This window comes from Scyliorhinus torazame, chromosome 10, assembly GCF_047496885.1.
Source record: "Scyliorhinus torazame isolate Kashiwa2021f chromosome 10, sScyTor2.1, whole genome shotgun sequence".
Lineage (NCBI taxonomy): Eukaryota > Metazoa > Chordata > Chondrichthyes > Carcharhiniformes > Scyliorhinidae > Scyliorhinus > Scyliorhinus torazame.
Genome location: NC_092716.1, coordinates 8220125 through 8235638, shown reverse-complemented (window position 1 = coordinate 8235638; position 15514 = coordinate 8220125). Strand labels below are relative to the sequence as shown.

General features: G+C 49.9%; 1 protein-coding gene across 1 annotated transcript in view; it reads right to left on the bottom strand.

Annotated features, from left to right (window-relative positions):
• The window catches only part of terb1 (telomere repeat binding bouquet formation protein 1), a 221014-nt gene that overhangs the window by 198716 nt on the left and 6784 nt on the right, over window positions 1–15514 (bottom strand). The window contains exon 3 of the mRNA XM_072517804.1: window positions 11467–11577. Within this exon, the coding sequence (XP_072373905.1) occupies window positions 11467–11577 (111 nt within the window). The remainder of the gene's footprint in view (window positions 1–11466; window positions 11578–15514) is intronic.

The window sequence follows — 15514 nt, the reverse complement described above, 5'->3', positions numbered from 1 at the left end:
GAATAGTGCCAGAGGACTGGAGGACAGCAAATGTGGTCCCTTTGTTCAAAAAGGGGAGCAGAGACAACCCCGGCAACTATAGACCGGTGAGCCTCACGTCTGTAGTGGGTAAAGTCTTGGAGGGGATTATAAATGACAAGATTTATAATCATCTAGATCGGAATAATATGATCAGGGATAGTCAGCATGGCTTTGTGAAGGGTAGGTCATGCCTCACAAACCTTATTGAGTTCTTTGAGAAGGTGACTGAACAGGTAGACGAGGGTAGAGCAGTTGATGTGGTGTATATGGATTTCAGCAAAGCGTTTGATAAGGTTCCCCATGGTAGGCTATTGCAAAAAATACGGAGGCTGGGGATTGAGGGTGATTTAGAGATGTGGATCAGAAATTGGCTAGCTGAAAGAAGACAGAGGGTGGTGGTTGATGGGAAATGTTCAGAATGGAGTACAGTCACAAGTGGAGTACCACAAGGATCTGTTCTGGGGCCGTTGCTGTTTGTCATTTTTATCAATGACCTAGAGGAAGGCGCAGAAGGGTGGGTGAGTAAATTTGCAGACGATACTAAAGTCGGTGGTGTTGTCGATAGTGTGGAAGGATGTAGCAGGTTACAGAGGGATATAGATAAGCTGCAGAGCTGGGCTGAGAGGTGGCAAATGGAGTTTAATGTAGAGAAGTGTGAGGTGATTCACTTTGGAAGGAATAACAGGAATGCGGAATATTTGGCTAATGGTAAAGTTCCTGAAAGTGTGGATGAGCAGAGGGATCCAGGTGTCCATGTACATAGATCCCTGAAAGTTGCCACCCAGGTTGATAGGGTTGTGAAGAAGGCCTATGGAGTGTTGGCCTTTATTGGTAGAGGGATTGAGTTCCGGAGTCGGGAGGTCATGTTGCAGCTGTACAGAACTCTGGTACGGCCGCATTTGGAGTATTGCGTACAGTTCTGGTCACCGCATTATAGGAAGGACGTGGAGGCTTTGGAGCGGGTGCAGAGGAGATTTACCAGGATGTTGCCTGGTATGGAGGGAAAATCTTATGAGGAAAGGCTGATGGACTTGAGGTTGTTTTCGTTGGAGAGAAGAAGGTTAAGAGGAGACTTAATAGAGGCATACAAAATGATCATGGGGTTGAATAGGGTGGACAGTGAGAGCCTTCTCCCGCGGATAGATATGGCTGGCACGAGGGGACATAACTTTAAACTGAGGGGTAATAGATATAGGACAGAGGTCAGAGGTAGGTTCTTTACGCAAAGAGTAGTGAGGCCGTGGAATGCCCGACCTGCTACAGTAGTGAACTCGCCAACATTGAGGGCATTTAAAAGTTTATTGGATAAACATATGGATGATAATGGCATAGTGTAGGTTAGATGGCTTTTGTTTCGGTGCAACATCGTGGGCCGAAGGGCCTGTACTGCGCTGTATTGTTCTATGTTCTATGACCCTCTGAAAGAGTACCCTAACTAGACCCACTGCCCTGCTCTATCCCTGTAACCTCACCTAACCTGCAAATCTATTTGGACATGAAGTGGCAATTTATCATGGCTAATCCACCTAACCTGCACATCTTTGGACAGTGGAAGGAAACCGGAGCACCCGGAGGAAACCCACGCAGACACGGGGAGAACACACAGTCACCCAAGGGTGGAATCTTACCCGGGGCCCTGGCACTGTGAGGCAGCAGTGCTAACCACTGTGCCAACCCTAAAGGATATTAGCGAACCAGACGGCTTTTTACAACCATCAGTTTAATTCCACATTTTTATGGAATTTGAATTTTACTCTGCCGTGGGATTTAAACCCAGATCCCTAGAACATTACTGTGGATCTCTGGATTACAGCCCAGTGACAATGCCACTATACTATTGCCCCTCTAGCACATTTTGCAAACTTTAAATAAACATGTATCCTCTATCGGATCATAATCACCAGATTGGGAAGAGTTGGGAGAGAGGGACAGCAACTGCTTGTGTGCATTTTTTTCACCTTGTAAGAATCTGCCAACTAAAAGATTGTCTTCCAGGGAGGGAGAGAACGGACGGAGGAGTCTTTACAGGCTGCAGAAAGGCCAACTACAGGCCTGTTAGCAACAGAGCTTCACTGCAGCCTTAACCTGCCATGGTCAGTTACTCCCCTTGAAACTGTCCCCAGGCCATGGGCACCGGATCACCTCCAAAACCTACAGGCACAGATGCAGAAGCCTGAAGTTCTTTACGCGCCATGTGTATAATTCTATGGGCAGGAAGAACCAAGACACTGAATGCTCGCAAGAAGGGGACTTCGAAGAGTGAGGGAGTACTGACCAGAAAGGGTCAACAGGAACAGAATTACTTGCTTAGACAAGCGTGTGGCAGAAGGCAGCAGGAGGCTCCATCTATCCTAAGAGATTGTAGCTGAGCTTTGCGCCCATCTTCAAGAAGGTCTTCAGCCAAAGGCATGCTATACACTGTCAATGGCACCAAAACTCATTGTAACACTTAATTATTTTGCTGGACTTTGATTCTAACTCTCTAGCCGACCTACGTGGCATCTCACAATCAGCAGTACACAGGTGCGTCCATGCAGTGGCCAACACCCTTTCACCAGGGTGGGCGAGTTCACCTCTTTTTAAATAGCACACTGTCTCCGACACAGGACAACAGAGTCTGCCTCCATCGCTGTCCTCCCCTCGTTGCACGGCATGGTCGATTCCACACATGTTGGATAAGGGCTCACACACAGAATGCAGTCGAGTGGTTTACATTTTCTAACATACAGCTAATTAGATGCCCAGGCTTTATTCAATTCTGGGTGTTTAGATATGTTGATTGAGGCTGCCACTACAGACACAGATGTGTTGGTTACAGAACACTGCTGGTCACAAGGACATAATTACACTTGCGCTGAAGGATCAATGACTTCAACTTCAGTTCTACAGATCTCGTGAGAGATAATTAACAGGAAATTGCAGTGAAATCGGAATGTTTCATGGTTCATTTAATTGACTATATTCAGGCAGTAGTGAAGTCTATGCACAAAGTAAACTCTTCTCAAAAGTAATTATAAATGTTTTATATTGAACTATCCTCAAGGAAGTTTTCACCGGAACCTGTTTGAACTGCAACCTGCAGGTGAGCGGTCACTTGGCTGCAAGTCTCTCTCTACCTACCCCAATACAGGTCTCCCTGCTGCAGGCCAGATCACAGCCTCTCTGATCCTAAGCCATTTAGCTCTAGTTTGGTGTCCAACACTCAATGACTGATGGAGATGGTACTGTACTCAACCTGAAGGAGTGCATTCCATTGATCCTAGCATGTCTCGATTCAATAGTTCACTAGTTTCGTCAGTGATGCACGGTCAATCACTACTGAAGCAAGATTGTAGTCCAATTGAAGGCTTTAATGAACAAGTATTTGCCCCAGTAGCTCCGGTACAGAATGAACGCTGTGGGTGAAACACAGAATCTTATGCTCTGCCTGCTGGGCGGAACCAGCAGGCAGGTTCCACCACTCATACTACAGTATAAGGTACATCCCACCTACATAGAACATAGAACATTACAGCGCAGTACAGGCCCTTCGGCCCTCGATGTTGCGCCGACCTGTGAAACCATTCGTAAGCCCATCTACACTATTCCCTTATCGTCCATATGTCTATCCAATGACTATTTGAATGCCCTTAGTGTTGGCGAGTCCACTACTGTTGCAGGCAGGGCATTCCACACCCTTACTACTCTCTGAGTAAAGAACCTACCTCTGACATCTGTCTTATATCTATCTCCCCTCAATTTAAAGCTATGTCCCCTCATGCTAGACATCACCATCCGAGGAAAAAGGCTCTCACTGTCCACCCTATCCAATCCTCTGATCATCTTGTATGCCTCAATTAAGTCACCTCTTAACCTTCTTCACTCTAACGAAAACAGCCTCAAGTCCCTCAGCCATTCCTCATAAGATCTTCCCTCCATACCAGGCAACATTCTGGTAAATCTCCTCTGCACCCTTTCCAATGTTTCCACATCCTTCCTATAATGCGGCGACCAGAATTGCACGCAATACTCCAAATGCGGCCGCATCAGAGTTTTGTACAGTTGCAACATGACTTCATGGCTCCGAAACTCAATCCCTCTGCCAATTAAAGCTAACTGACCGTACGCCTTCTTAACAACCTCCTCAACCTGGGTGGCAACTTTCAGGGATCTATGTACATGGACACCGAGATCTCTCTGCTCATCCACACTGCCAAGAATCTTACCATTATCTCAGTACTCTGTCTTCCTGTTATTCCTTCCAAAATGAATCACCTCACACTTTTCTGCATTAAACTCCATTTGCCACCTCTCAGCCCAGCGCTGCAACTTATCTAAGTTCCTCTGTAACTTGTAACATCCTTCCGCACTGTCCACAACTCCACCGACTTTAGTGTCATCTGCAAATTTACTCACCCATCCTTCTACGCCCTCCTCCAGGTCATTTATAAAAATGACAAACAGCAGTGGCCCCAAAACAGATCCTTGTGGTACACCACTCGTAACTGGACTCCAGTCTGAACATTTCCCATCAACCACCACCCTTTGTCTTCTTCCAGCTAGCCAATTTCTGATCCAAACTGCTAAATCACCCTGAATCCCATGCCTCCGTATTTTCTGCAGTAGCCTACCGTGGGGAACCTTATCAAACGCTTTACTGAAATCCATATACACCACATCAACTGCTTTACCCTCATCCACCTGTTTGGTCACCTTCTCAAAGAACTCAATAAGGTTTGTGAGGCACGACCTACCCTTCACAAAACCGTGTTGACTATCTCTAATCAAATTATTCCTTTCCAGATGATTATACATCCTATCTCTTATAAACCTTTCCAAGATTTTGCCCACAACAGAAGTAAGGCTCACTGGTCTATAGTTACCGGGGTTGTCTCTACTCCCCTTCTTGAACAAGGGGACAACATTTGCTATCCTCCAGTCTTCTGGCACTATTCCTGTAGACAAAGATGACTTAGGTAAAGATTAAAGCCAAAGGCTTAGCAATCTTCTCCCTAGCTTCCCAGAGAATCCTAGGATAAATCCCATCCAGCCCAGGGGACTTATCTATTTTCACACTTTCCAGGATTGCTAACACCTCCTCCTTATGAACCTCAAGCCCTTCTAGTCTAGTAGCCTGAATCTCAGTATTCTCCTCGACAACATTGTCTTTTTCCTGTGTGAATACTGACGAAAAATATTCATTTAGCACCTCTCCTATCTCCTCGGACTCCAAGCACAACTTCCTACTACTGTCCTTGACTGGCCCTACTCTTAGGTACCGCGATACCCCTAATATAGCCTACCACATTCACCGCTTGTTTAAAAAAAGAGTCCAGAGGGGGTGGTGGCCTTGCTTTTACAGTGATAGAGGTTATAGCGGTACCCTTCGGTGCCTTTACAAGCAATACATATATTTACAGACAATTATTTACAAGTTTATTTTACAATGAAACTATCAGCCGGTCGGGGGCCCTGGTCGTCCTCTGCGATCGTCGCAGTCCCGGCGGTGATGCTGGCGTCGGCTCGGGCATCTGTGGCTCTGGGTGCATGTCGTCTTCAGTTTCATCGCATCCGGATGGGGCCAGTGGGAGGACGGATCCTCCTGGGAAGGGGGCTGCGGTGGTGTGCGCCGGTGACAAAATGGTTGGGGTTGGTGGGGGGGGGGGTGAGGGTGGGGATCCAACGGGGGCCAGATCCCGGAGGGAGACCGTGTCCTGTCGGCCGTCGGGGTGCGCCACATAGGCGTACTGGGGGTTAGCATGGAGGAGATGTACCTCTCGACCAGTGGGTCCGACTTGTGGGCCCATACATGTTTGCAGAGTAGGACGAGTCCGGGGGCTGCCAGCCATGTTGGGAACTAGGTACCTGAGGAGGGCTTCCTAGGGAAGGCAAGGAGACGTTCATGAGGTGTTTCGTTGGTAGTAGTGCACAGTAGTGATCGGATGGAGTGAAGTGCATCGGGGAGGACCTCCTGCCATCGGGACACTGGGAGATTCTTGGACCTTGGGCCAGTAGGACGGCCTTCCAGACCGCCTCGTTCTCCCTCGCTACCTGCCCGTTTCCCCGGGGGTTGGAACTAGTCGTCCTGCTGGAGGCAATGCCCTTCATGAGCAGGAATTGACACAGCTCATCACTCATGAAGGAGCACCCCCTATCGCTATGAATGTAGGTGGGGAAACCGAACAGGGTAAAGATGCTGTGGAGGGCTTTAATGACGGTGGCAGCCGTCATGTCGGGACAGGGGATGGCGAAAGGGAACCGGGAGTACTCATCAATCACGTTTAAGAAATGCGTGTTGCGGTCAGTGGAGGGAAGGGGCCCTTTGAAATCCACGCTAAGGCGTTCAAAGGGGTGGGAAGCCTTCACCAGGTGCGCTTTCTCTGGCCTGTAGAAATGTGGATTGCACTCTGCGCAGATTTGGCAGTTTCTGGTTACGGCTCTGACCTCCTCGATGGAGAAGGGCAGGTTGCGGGTTTTAACAAAGTGGAAGGACCGGGTGACCCCCGGGTAGCAGAGGTTGTCATGGAGGGTCCGGAGTCAGTCTACTTGTACACTGGCACAAGTGCCACGGGACAGGGCATCAGGAGGCTCATTGAGCTTCCCGGGACAATACAAGATCTCGTAATTATAGGTGGAGAGCTTGATCCTCCACCGTAAGATCTTATCATTATTAATTTTGCCCCGCTGTGCATTGTCAAACATGAAGGCTACCGACCGTTGGTCGGTGAGGAGAGTGAATCTCCTGCCGGCCAGGTTATGCCTCCAATGCCGCACAGCTTCGACGATGGCTTGGGCCTCCTTCTCGACGGAGGAATGGCGGATTTCTGAGGCGTGGAGTGTGCGTGAAAAGAAGGCCACAGGTCTGCCCGCCTGATTGAGGTGGCAGCCAGAGCTACGTCTGATGCGTCGCTCTCGACCTGGAAGGGGAGGGACTCATCGATTGCGTGCATCGTCGCCATGGAGATGTTGCTTTGATGCGACTGAAAGCTTGGCGGGCCTCTGCCGATTGGCGAAAAACCGTGGACTGGATTAGTGGGCGGGCCTTGTCCACATAATTGGGGACCTACTGGGCGTAATAAGAAAAGAAGCCCAGGCAACGTTTCAGGGCCTTGGGGAAGTGGGGGAGGGGAAACTCCATGAGGGGGCGCATGCGTTCGGGATCTGGGCCTATGACTCCATCATGCACTACGTAGCCGAAGATGGCTAGGTGATCGGTGCTAAACACGCATTTGTCCTTGTTATAGGTTAAGTTAAGGATTTTTGGGGTATGGAGGAATTTGCGGAGGGTGGTGTCGTGGTCCTGCTGGTCGTGGCCGCAGATGGTGACATTGTTGAGGTACTGGAACGTGGCCCGCAGACCGTACCGGTCAACCATTCGGTCCATCTCCTGTTGGAAGACTGAGACCCCATTTGTGACACCAAAGGGAACCCTTAGAAAGTGGTAGAGCCGCCCATCTGCTTCGAATACAGTGTACTTGCGGTCGTCCGGATGAATGGGGAGCTGGTGGTAGGCTGATTTAAGGTCTACTGTGGAGAAAACCTTGTATTGCGCTATCTGGTTGACCATTTCAGATATGCGGGGGAGAGGGTACGCGTCGAGCTGCGTATACCTGTTGATGGTCTGACTAGTCTATGACCATCCTATGTTTCTCCCCGGTCTTTACAACCACCACTTGAGCTCTCGAGGGGCTGTTGCTGGCCTTGATAATGCCTTCCTTTAGTAACCGTTGGACTTCCGACCTAATGAAGGTTCCGTCCTGGGCACTGTACCGTCTGTTCCTGGTGGCGACGGGTTTGCAATCAGGGGTAAGGTTTACAAACAGGAAAGGCGGGTCGACCTTGAGGGTCACGAGGCCGCAGACAGTGAGGGGGGGTATGGGGCCACCGAATTTGAACGTTAAACTTTGCAGGTTACACTGGCAGTCCAGTCCCAGGAGTGTGGCAGCGCAGAGATGGGGGAGGACGTAGAGTCGGAAGTTATTGAACTCCCGCCCTGGACCATGAGGTTGGCTATGCAGTACCCCCGGGTCTCCACAGAGTGGGACCCAGATGCCAGGGAGATCTTTTGTTTAATCGGGTGTACAGCGAGGGAGCAGTGTCTTACCGTATTGGGATGGATGAAGCTCTCCGTGCTCCCAGAGTTGATCAAGCAGGATGTCTTATGCCCGTTGATGAGTACCGACGTCGTAGCGGTTGAAAGCGTTCGGGGCGAGACTGGTCCAGTGACACTGAGGCAAGTTGTGGCAGAAGCTGAGAGATCTCGTCGGGCGAAACATGGTCACCCGAGTCGGGGTCCTGAGACGTCATCCAAGATGGCTGCCCCCATGAATCGCACATGGCCGGCTGGGAGATCTCATCAGGCGATACATGGCCAGCCGAGTCGGGGTCCTGAGACGTCATCCAAGATGGCTGCCCCCATGAATCGCACATGGCCTGTGAGGGAGGAATGGCAGCGGGCCCGGTTCGCCTGTGGAGACAGCAGCGGCCGACCGGGCTTGACATACTGCCACGAGGTGCCCCTTCTTCCCGCAGCCCTTGGAGATTGCGGATCGGGCCGGGCAGCATTGCCGGGGGTATTTGTTGTTTTGCCTGCAAAATAGCATCGGCCCCCCCCCCGGGGTTTCCTCGCTGCCGCACTGCACAAGCTTGTGGGGAATTTAGGGGTGCTTTGGAATCAGCCAAGGGTGGGGTCCAACCTGTCCATGCGGGTACCGCGCTGCCGGGAACGTAGGCCTGGGCGTTGCGGGAGGCTACACCTAGGGAGTGCGCAAGTTTCCGTGCCTCTTTAAGCCCTAGCGTGTCGTTTTCCAGCAGTCGCTGGCGGATTTTAGAGGACAGCATGCTCGCAACAAAAACATCCCGTATTAAGAGTTCGGTGTGGTCATTGGCTGAGACTTGTGGACAGTGACAGTTTCTACCTAACACTAACAATGCACGGTAAAAATCATCCAGTGATTCCTCTGGGATCTGCCGTCTGGTAGCTAAAAGATGCCGAGCGTATACCTGATTCACAGTGCGAACGTAGTGCTCTTTTAACAAAGTCATTGCATCCTCGAAACCATCCGCGTCTTCGATAAGCGTGTAGATTTCTGGGTTCACCCTTGAGTGGAGGACTTGCATTTTCTGTTCCTCCGTGGGGGTAGTCGGGGCGGTCCTGATGTACCCGTTGAAACATGCCAGCCAAATGTTTAAAAGTTGTTGCTGCATTTGCCGCTTGGGGGTTAATTTGTTGACACTCTGGCTTGATGCGGAGAGCAGCCATTCTTCAATTTTGTTCATAAATTGATGCACAATCAATCACTGCTGAAGCGAGATTGTAGTCCAATTGAAGGCTTTAATGAACAAGTAGTTATCCCAGCAGCTCCGGTACAGAATGACTGCTGTGGGTGAAACACAGACTCTTATGCTCCGCCTGCGGGGCGGAACCAGCAGGCAGGTTCCACCACTCATACTACAGTATAAGGTACATCCCACCTAGATACCGCGATACCCCTAATATAGCCTACCACAGTCAGCTCCTCACATCATTGACTGTCTTCATGTGTACTGGTAGCAATGAATGTGCGAACACCTAATGTGAATATGACAGTCAGTGAGAAAAAATGGGAGATCATTGCTGTGGAGACCAGACCAGAAGAACATGTTCTCCCAATGAAGACTCTCCACCATAATCACAGAGCAAGACACAGAGCTAGAGCTGGGGCGCTTACACTCAACGAAGCTGGAATCCAGGGTGGAGCGGTGACCCAATTTTAGAGGGGTTGATATCAAGCGAGTGACAGATATTTCTTCAACTGCCTGCAGTATGTCTAAATGTACAAGGAATCAAGCCTAACCCCTTATTCTGTACTCACCTCAAGTGGTCCTTATTTGATGGTCACATACATTAATTTCCAGAGTCACTGAAAGGTGTAGCCATCTAGAATGGCCACCTGCAAAGGACATGGGGAATTGTGGTCAACTTGGACACAGACAAGTACACAGCCTCTGTGTATTGTGCAAAAAAGCCAGACCTGACAGAAACTTGCACCTATTAAAGGTCAATCGCCATTTCCCCCAGGACAATAGAACTCGAATCAAGGAACGACAACAGTAGCATGCTAACCGGCGCCACTCTCCCTTATTTGGAAATGTTTTGGAAAGGCATATGTGCCTGGGACAATGACAGCTAGGACCCGCCCAGCCATTGAGGTATCCGCCCCCTAATTGGCAAGGATCAATGAGGGTGATCGAAACCCTATCGATCCATTGGATCTGGAGTTAGGACCGCCCAAAAGGGCGCGAAAGAGAAGAAGGATAAGAAGCCCTGCGCACTAGGGATCGGCCTCTTTTGGACCGGCCTGTGTGCGACCAATTGATGCATATCAACCAGCCAAGTTCAAGGACCCGTGATCGCTACCTGAAGGATGAGCCCAGCCGAGACGAACCTGGCGACTTCCAACCGACCCACGTGGACACAGATAAAGGCCTTATCTCCCACACAGAGCCGGTCACCCCGAAGTTAAGTAAAGGTCATCTTAGTTATTAGGTCTAGTTTAGTGCGTAGCCGCGTGAATCATTGTGTATAGAAATAAGTCTTGTGTTTGTTAATAAACTGTCTTTTGAACTAATATACTGGTTGTGTGGTCATTCGGTCAATATAAGAAACAGCTTGTGGTTCACATAGAAATAAAGAAATCAACAAAGGCAATAGGAAACAAACATCTAGTCTGACTTGGCTCTTCTCTAATCCGAGCCACTGATAGCACCGCCCTGATTAGTTTTAGGCAACCCAGCAGAGACAGTTTGCGTTTTCATTTCCCAATGAGGGTGTGAATCAGGTCGCGAAATGTTGAACTTAGTTTGTTGTTGCAGGAAAAACAGAATTCCTCTGCTGTTCCGACCCCACGCCATTTTTGTGCAGCCTTTGAGCAGGTCAGGAAAGGCTTGGGTGAAAAACACAACATGTACCTCTTACGAGGTTGGGGTTCCCATTGTAAGCACCACAGGAAAATTATGTTTCCTTCCACATACTATTTTTGTCTGCTGGTTTTGGAACTCCTTAAAAAATTCACCTCCTTAGAGAATTTGTGACCAGTGAGGGAAGCCTGCTGAGGAGTCAACAACATTATGAAATGTAAGTGTAAACTGTTTTTAAACATCACTAATAGATGCTGCATTGTAATAGAATCGTAGAATAGTTACAGCACATTGTGTCTGTGCTGGCCCTCTGAAAGAGCAATTCCTCATTCCACTACAGCCCTGCAAATCCTTTCTTTGAGATATTGATCCAATTCCCTTTCAAAAGCCCCAATTGATGCTGCTTCCACTATACTCGCAGGCAGTGCACTCTTAGGGCACATAAAGACCAATTCCATTTTTGTTAAACATTTCTACAGTACGTGGAATGTTTACAGTAATCTAATAAATCCATACATTAATTCCTAAAATATAATTTGCATTAAATATCAACATAATTCATCTTACTGTTCTGCTGACATATAGAATGGATGGTGATCAGAGCTTGTTTCTGAGTCACAGGGCTGCCCATCTGATATTTCAGACACTCAAGCAGTAAATTCAAATCTGTTTTTAACCCTGTGGAATGAAATAAAATATAACAATGTGGTGTCTGCACAGTTGATACAGTTTCACAAATGCAAGAAAAACTCATTAAAATTAAGAACAACAAACCATGAATGGTCGCAAAATCAGGTCACAACTCTGATTCTAGTTATGCATTTCAGGGAAAACTTGTTTTCATCCATGTACATGTAACCGCTCAATCCTTGCATTGTAATAGAAGATATTGAGCTGGATTCTCCGTTTGAGAGACTGGGCGGGATTCTCCAACCCCCCGCCGGGTCGGAGAATCCCAGGCGGAGGAACGAATCCCGCCCCGCCGCCGGCTGCCGTATTCTCCGGCGCCGTTTTACGGGCGGGATTCATGCCACGACGATTGAGGGCCGTTGACAGCGGCCTCACCGGCGATTCTCCAGGCCCCGATGGGTCGAGCGGCCGTCCATTTTTGGCCAGTCCCGCCGGAGTGAATCACGCAACTCACGCACTGGCGGGACCTGGCAGGTGAGTATGCATGGGCGGTCCTCGGGGTGGCGTGAGGGGATCCGACCCCGGGGGGTCCCCCACGGTTGCCTGGCCCGCGATCAGGGCTCACCGATCTGCGGGCGGGCTTGTTCCGTGGGGGGCACTTCTTCCTTCCACGCCGGGCCCCTGTGGGGATCCGCTATATTGCCCGCAGGGGGCCGCGCAGAAGACAACCCCACGCGCATGCACGAGAATACACAGGCCGGTCCGTGCACGCGCGAACTCACCCCAGGGCGCCAACCCTTCCGGCGTCAACCTAGCCCCCTAGAAAGGTGAGAATTCCTCACCTTGGGGGGCCGTTGACGCCGGAGTCGTTGGCGCCGGTTTTCCCGCCGGCGTGGGGACTTAGTCCCCAGAAGGGAGGATTCCGGCCTATGGGTAGGATTCTCCGGTCCTCCAGCTGTGTGTTTCTCGGCCACGAGCCTTTCACTGGCAGCGGGATTCTATCTCCCCCCCCCCCCCCCCCCCCCCCCCCGCTTGTCAATAGAATTTCCCATTGAAACCACATCACTCCACGCCACTGCAAAACCCGCTGGCAGGTGTGCGATGCCAGCAGGAAAAGAGAATTCCAAAGACCAGAGAATTCCAGCCTATGTTCTCCTTCTGGAACTGAATTGCTTCTGGTTTGCACTGGCATTAGGAGCAGCACCCAGAGGTGATTCTCTCTCCCCAGCCATGCACATTTAAGCATGGCAGGGGTTGCAAGGGATTCTGTTCGAATTCTATAAACGGAACGCCAATTTGAGTGGACAACCCAACAACGAGCTCTGGTGGCTCATTCCCCTCCACCCCACAACACTAATTCAGCAGCCCCCCCCCCCCCCCCCCAATCGCTGACAAGTAGGGACATTCTCCTCCCACCCCCCCATGGGAATTGCTGGGTCCCCCCCACAGCACGCTTGAGGGGGACCATCGACTCCCCCACAAGAGACCGTCATATATCAGAGAACCACCCCCCCCCCCCCCCGTAACATGGACCTCCCCATCAGAACCACCCCCATAACAAATATAACAAGAACTCCACGTAACAGAGAATCCCTCATATCAGAAAGCCACCCCATATGGGAGGGGGTCTGATGGGGTGTCTCTTATATTGTTGGTTCTCTGGTATGGGGGAATCTCTGATATGGGAGGACTCTTGTTATAAAGGGGTCTCTGATATGGGGGGTCTCTGATATAGGAGGCTCTCTGATATGGGGGTCTCTGATGGGGTGCTTGATGGGGGTCTTTGATCCGGGAGTCTGGTGGGGGTCTCTGATGGTGGGTCATGTGGGGTGTCACTGATAGAAGGGGTCTTGTGGGTGTCTCTGATGGGGGTGTACTGGGGATCTCTGATGGGGATCTGGTGGCGCTATCTGATGGAGGGTCTCTGATTGGGGTCTCTAATGGGGTTATGGTAGGCTCTCTGATGGGGGATCTGGTGGTGGTCTCTGATAGGGGAGCTGGGAGGTGAGATGGGCATTGTTAGCATTGTGAGGGAGCCTCTGATGGACTTTGGGGGCACCTACTTTAAATTCTTACCCCTTAGCCCATCTTGCCGTCCACCACATCAGGGAAATACTTGCACCAATTCAGCCCAGTGTGAATCCTGGCCCAGATGGCCGTAGTATCACGGAAGCATGGAGAATCTGGTGCCTAGTCCATTAATAGGATGCAAATGGGTCACTTTGAGATTCACGCAAAATAAGTAATCTATTTAGGATATCAGGTGGACCAAGACTGCCTGTACCTGGTCGGCGAGAAAGTGAGAGCCATCAAACTGACCCCTGCCCCGCGAGACGCTGCAGGGCTTTGTTCTTTTCTTTTATTGGTCAATTATTATGACAGATTCATTCTGAATTTGGCAACCATCCTGGCCGCCCTTCATTTGTTCGTCAAGTAGCACCAGCCTTGGGTGTGGAGCAAGGCCCAGGATGAGGCGTTTAAAAAAATGTAACAGCGGTTGCCCTCTTCGTGGGTGCTGATGCATTTCGACCCTTCGAAACTATTATTCCACACATGTGATGCATCACCGTATAAGTTTGGGGCAGTCCTGTCTCAGCAGATGAGCAATGGCTGTGAACATCCGATCACCTTTGCCTCACGAATGCTAGCTGCGGCTGAGCGAAAGTACGCTCAAATAGAAAAGGAAGGTCTGGTGGTCGTTTTTGGAGTAATGATATTTCATCAGGATGTCTATGGCTGCCATTCCTTTATCGTCATGGATCACAAGCCAAGAGATATTAATGTGTTGTTGGCTTCGTACCCAGAAATCGGCGCAAAGATGCACTGTAACCAGAAGTTGCAAGGGCGTAGCCTGGTTCGACCTCAACCTCTCCAATGCTTCGCACCTGACGACACGGTTTTGTTCATAATTTCAATGATGGTGCTCACTGGCTCTCTGGGATTGTCGTTCGTCAAACGGGACAAGTCTCTTACCAGGTTTAAGTCCAGGGCAACTGATGAGACAGCATTTGGATCATATTCGCTCGAGGTTGGTACCTTGGAAGAAACCTGCCGCCTCCATTGCCGGACCAGCCTGCTGTGATGCTTCCAGTCTGTGTCAATGCTGACAAGCCCGACGTTGTATCTTCGGATTCCGAAATGAAGACGCAGATGTCTGAGATCTCAAATGGCAATTCCACAGTTTAGCCGATTCCTGCCAATCATCCACCACGGTGTTCCTGCCGCATTCTCCTGTGGGTATACGCAGTCTGATTCGGTGCAACAGGTGCACAGTAATTTACCGGAACCGAAGAGAGTCTGACGTCCTCCACCTGCTCTTCCTTCTCCTCATCGGTCATCGAGGGGGTCGTCGGACCTTTCGGGGTGGGGGGAGGAACGTAATATTCCACACAGGACTTATGGAATGGAAATGATTATCTTTGCTGTGGTTCTCGCTGAGTACAAACTCCCCCTCTGAGAGGCGGAGGAACTCCACTTTACAATGTATAAAAGGTCAGCCAGTAAGGCGCCAACCAGAAAGAGACCCGGTAGGGATCTACCGTAACTGTAAATAAATCAAAGTTCTTTATTTTACTCAGTGTGGTCTCTCCATGCTCTTATTAAAGTGACGTAGCAAGATGAGGTTGGAATATACAGACTTGGTCTCTGGAATCTTCCAGAGGATCAGGTTTCAAGAAGGCTTAGACTTAATGCAGGCTGTTGAACAACCTGGAGTCCTACTGTGGTGTTTGCAGGCTGGAGGTTAAACAGCAGACTGACTTGCAAGTCTGGATATGTAACACTAAAACTTTGGTCACGTGTCCATTAATGAGTCAGTTGCAGGCAAACAAGCTTTTCTATGGCTCAGTTCAACATTCATCTTAGGAGATAGTTGGAGACTATTAGCACCGCTGCAGGTATGATGTCTGTCAATGGTTCTTCCTTTATTATCGGCGTGGAAGACAGGTCATCCGCTGGTCCCTGTTTTCAGCGTTTGTAATATGTC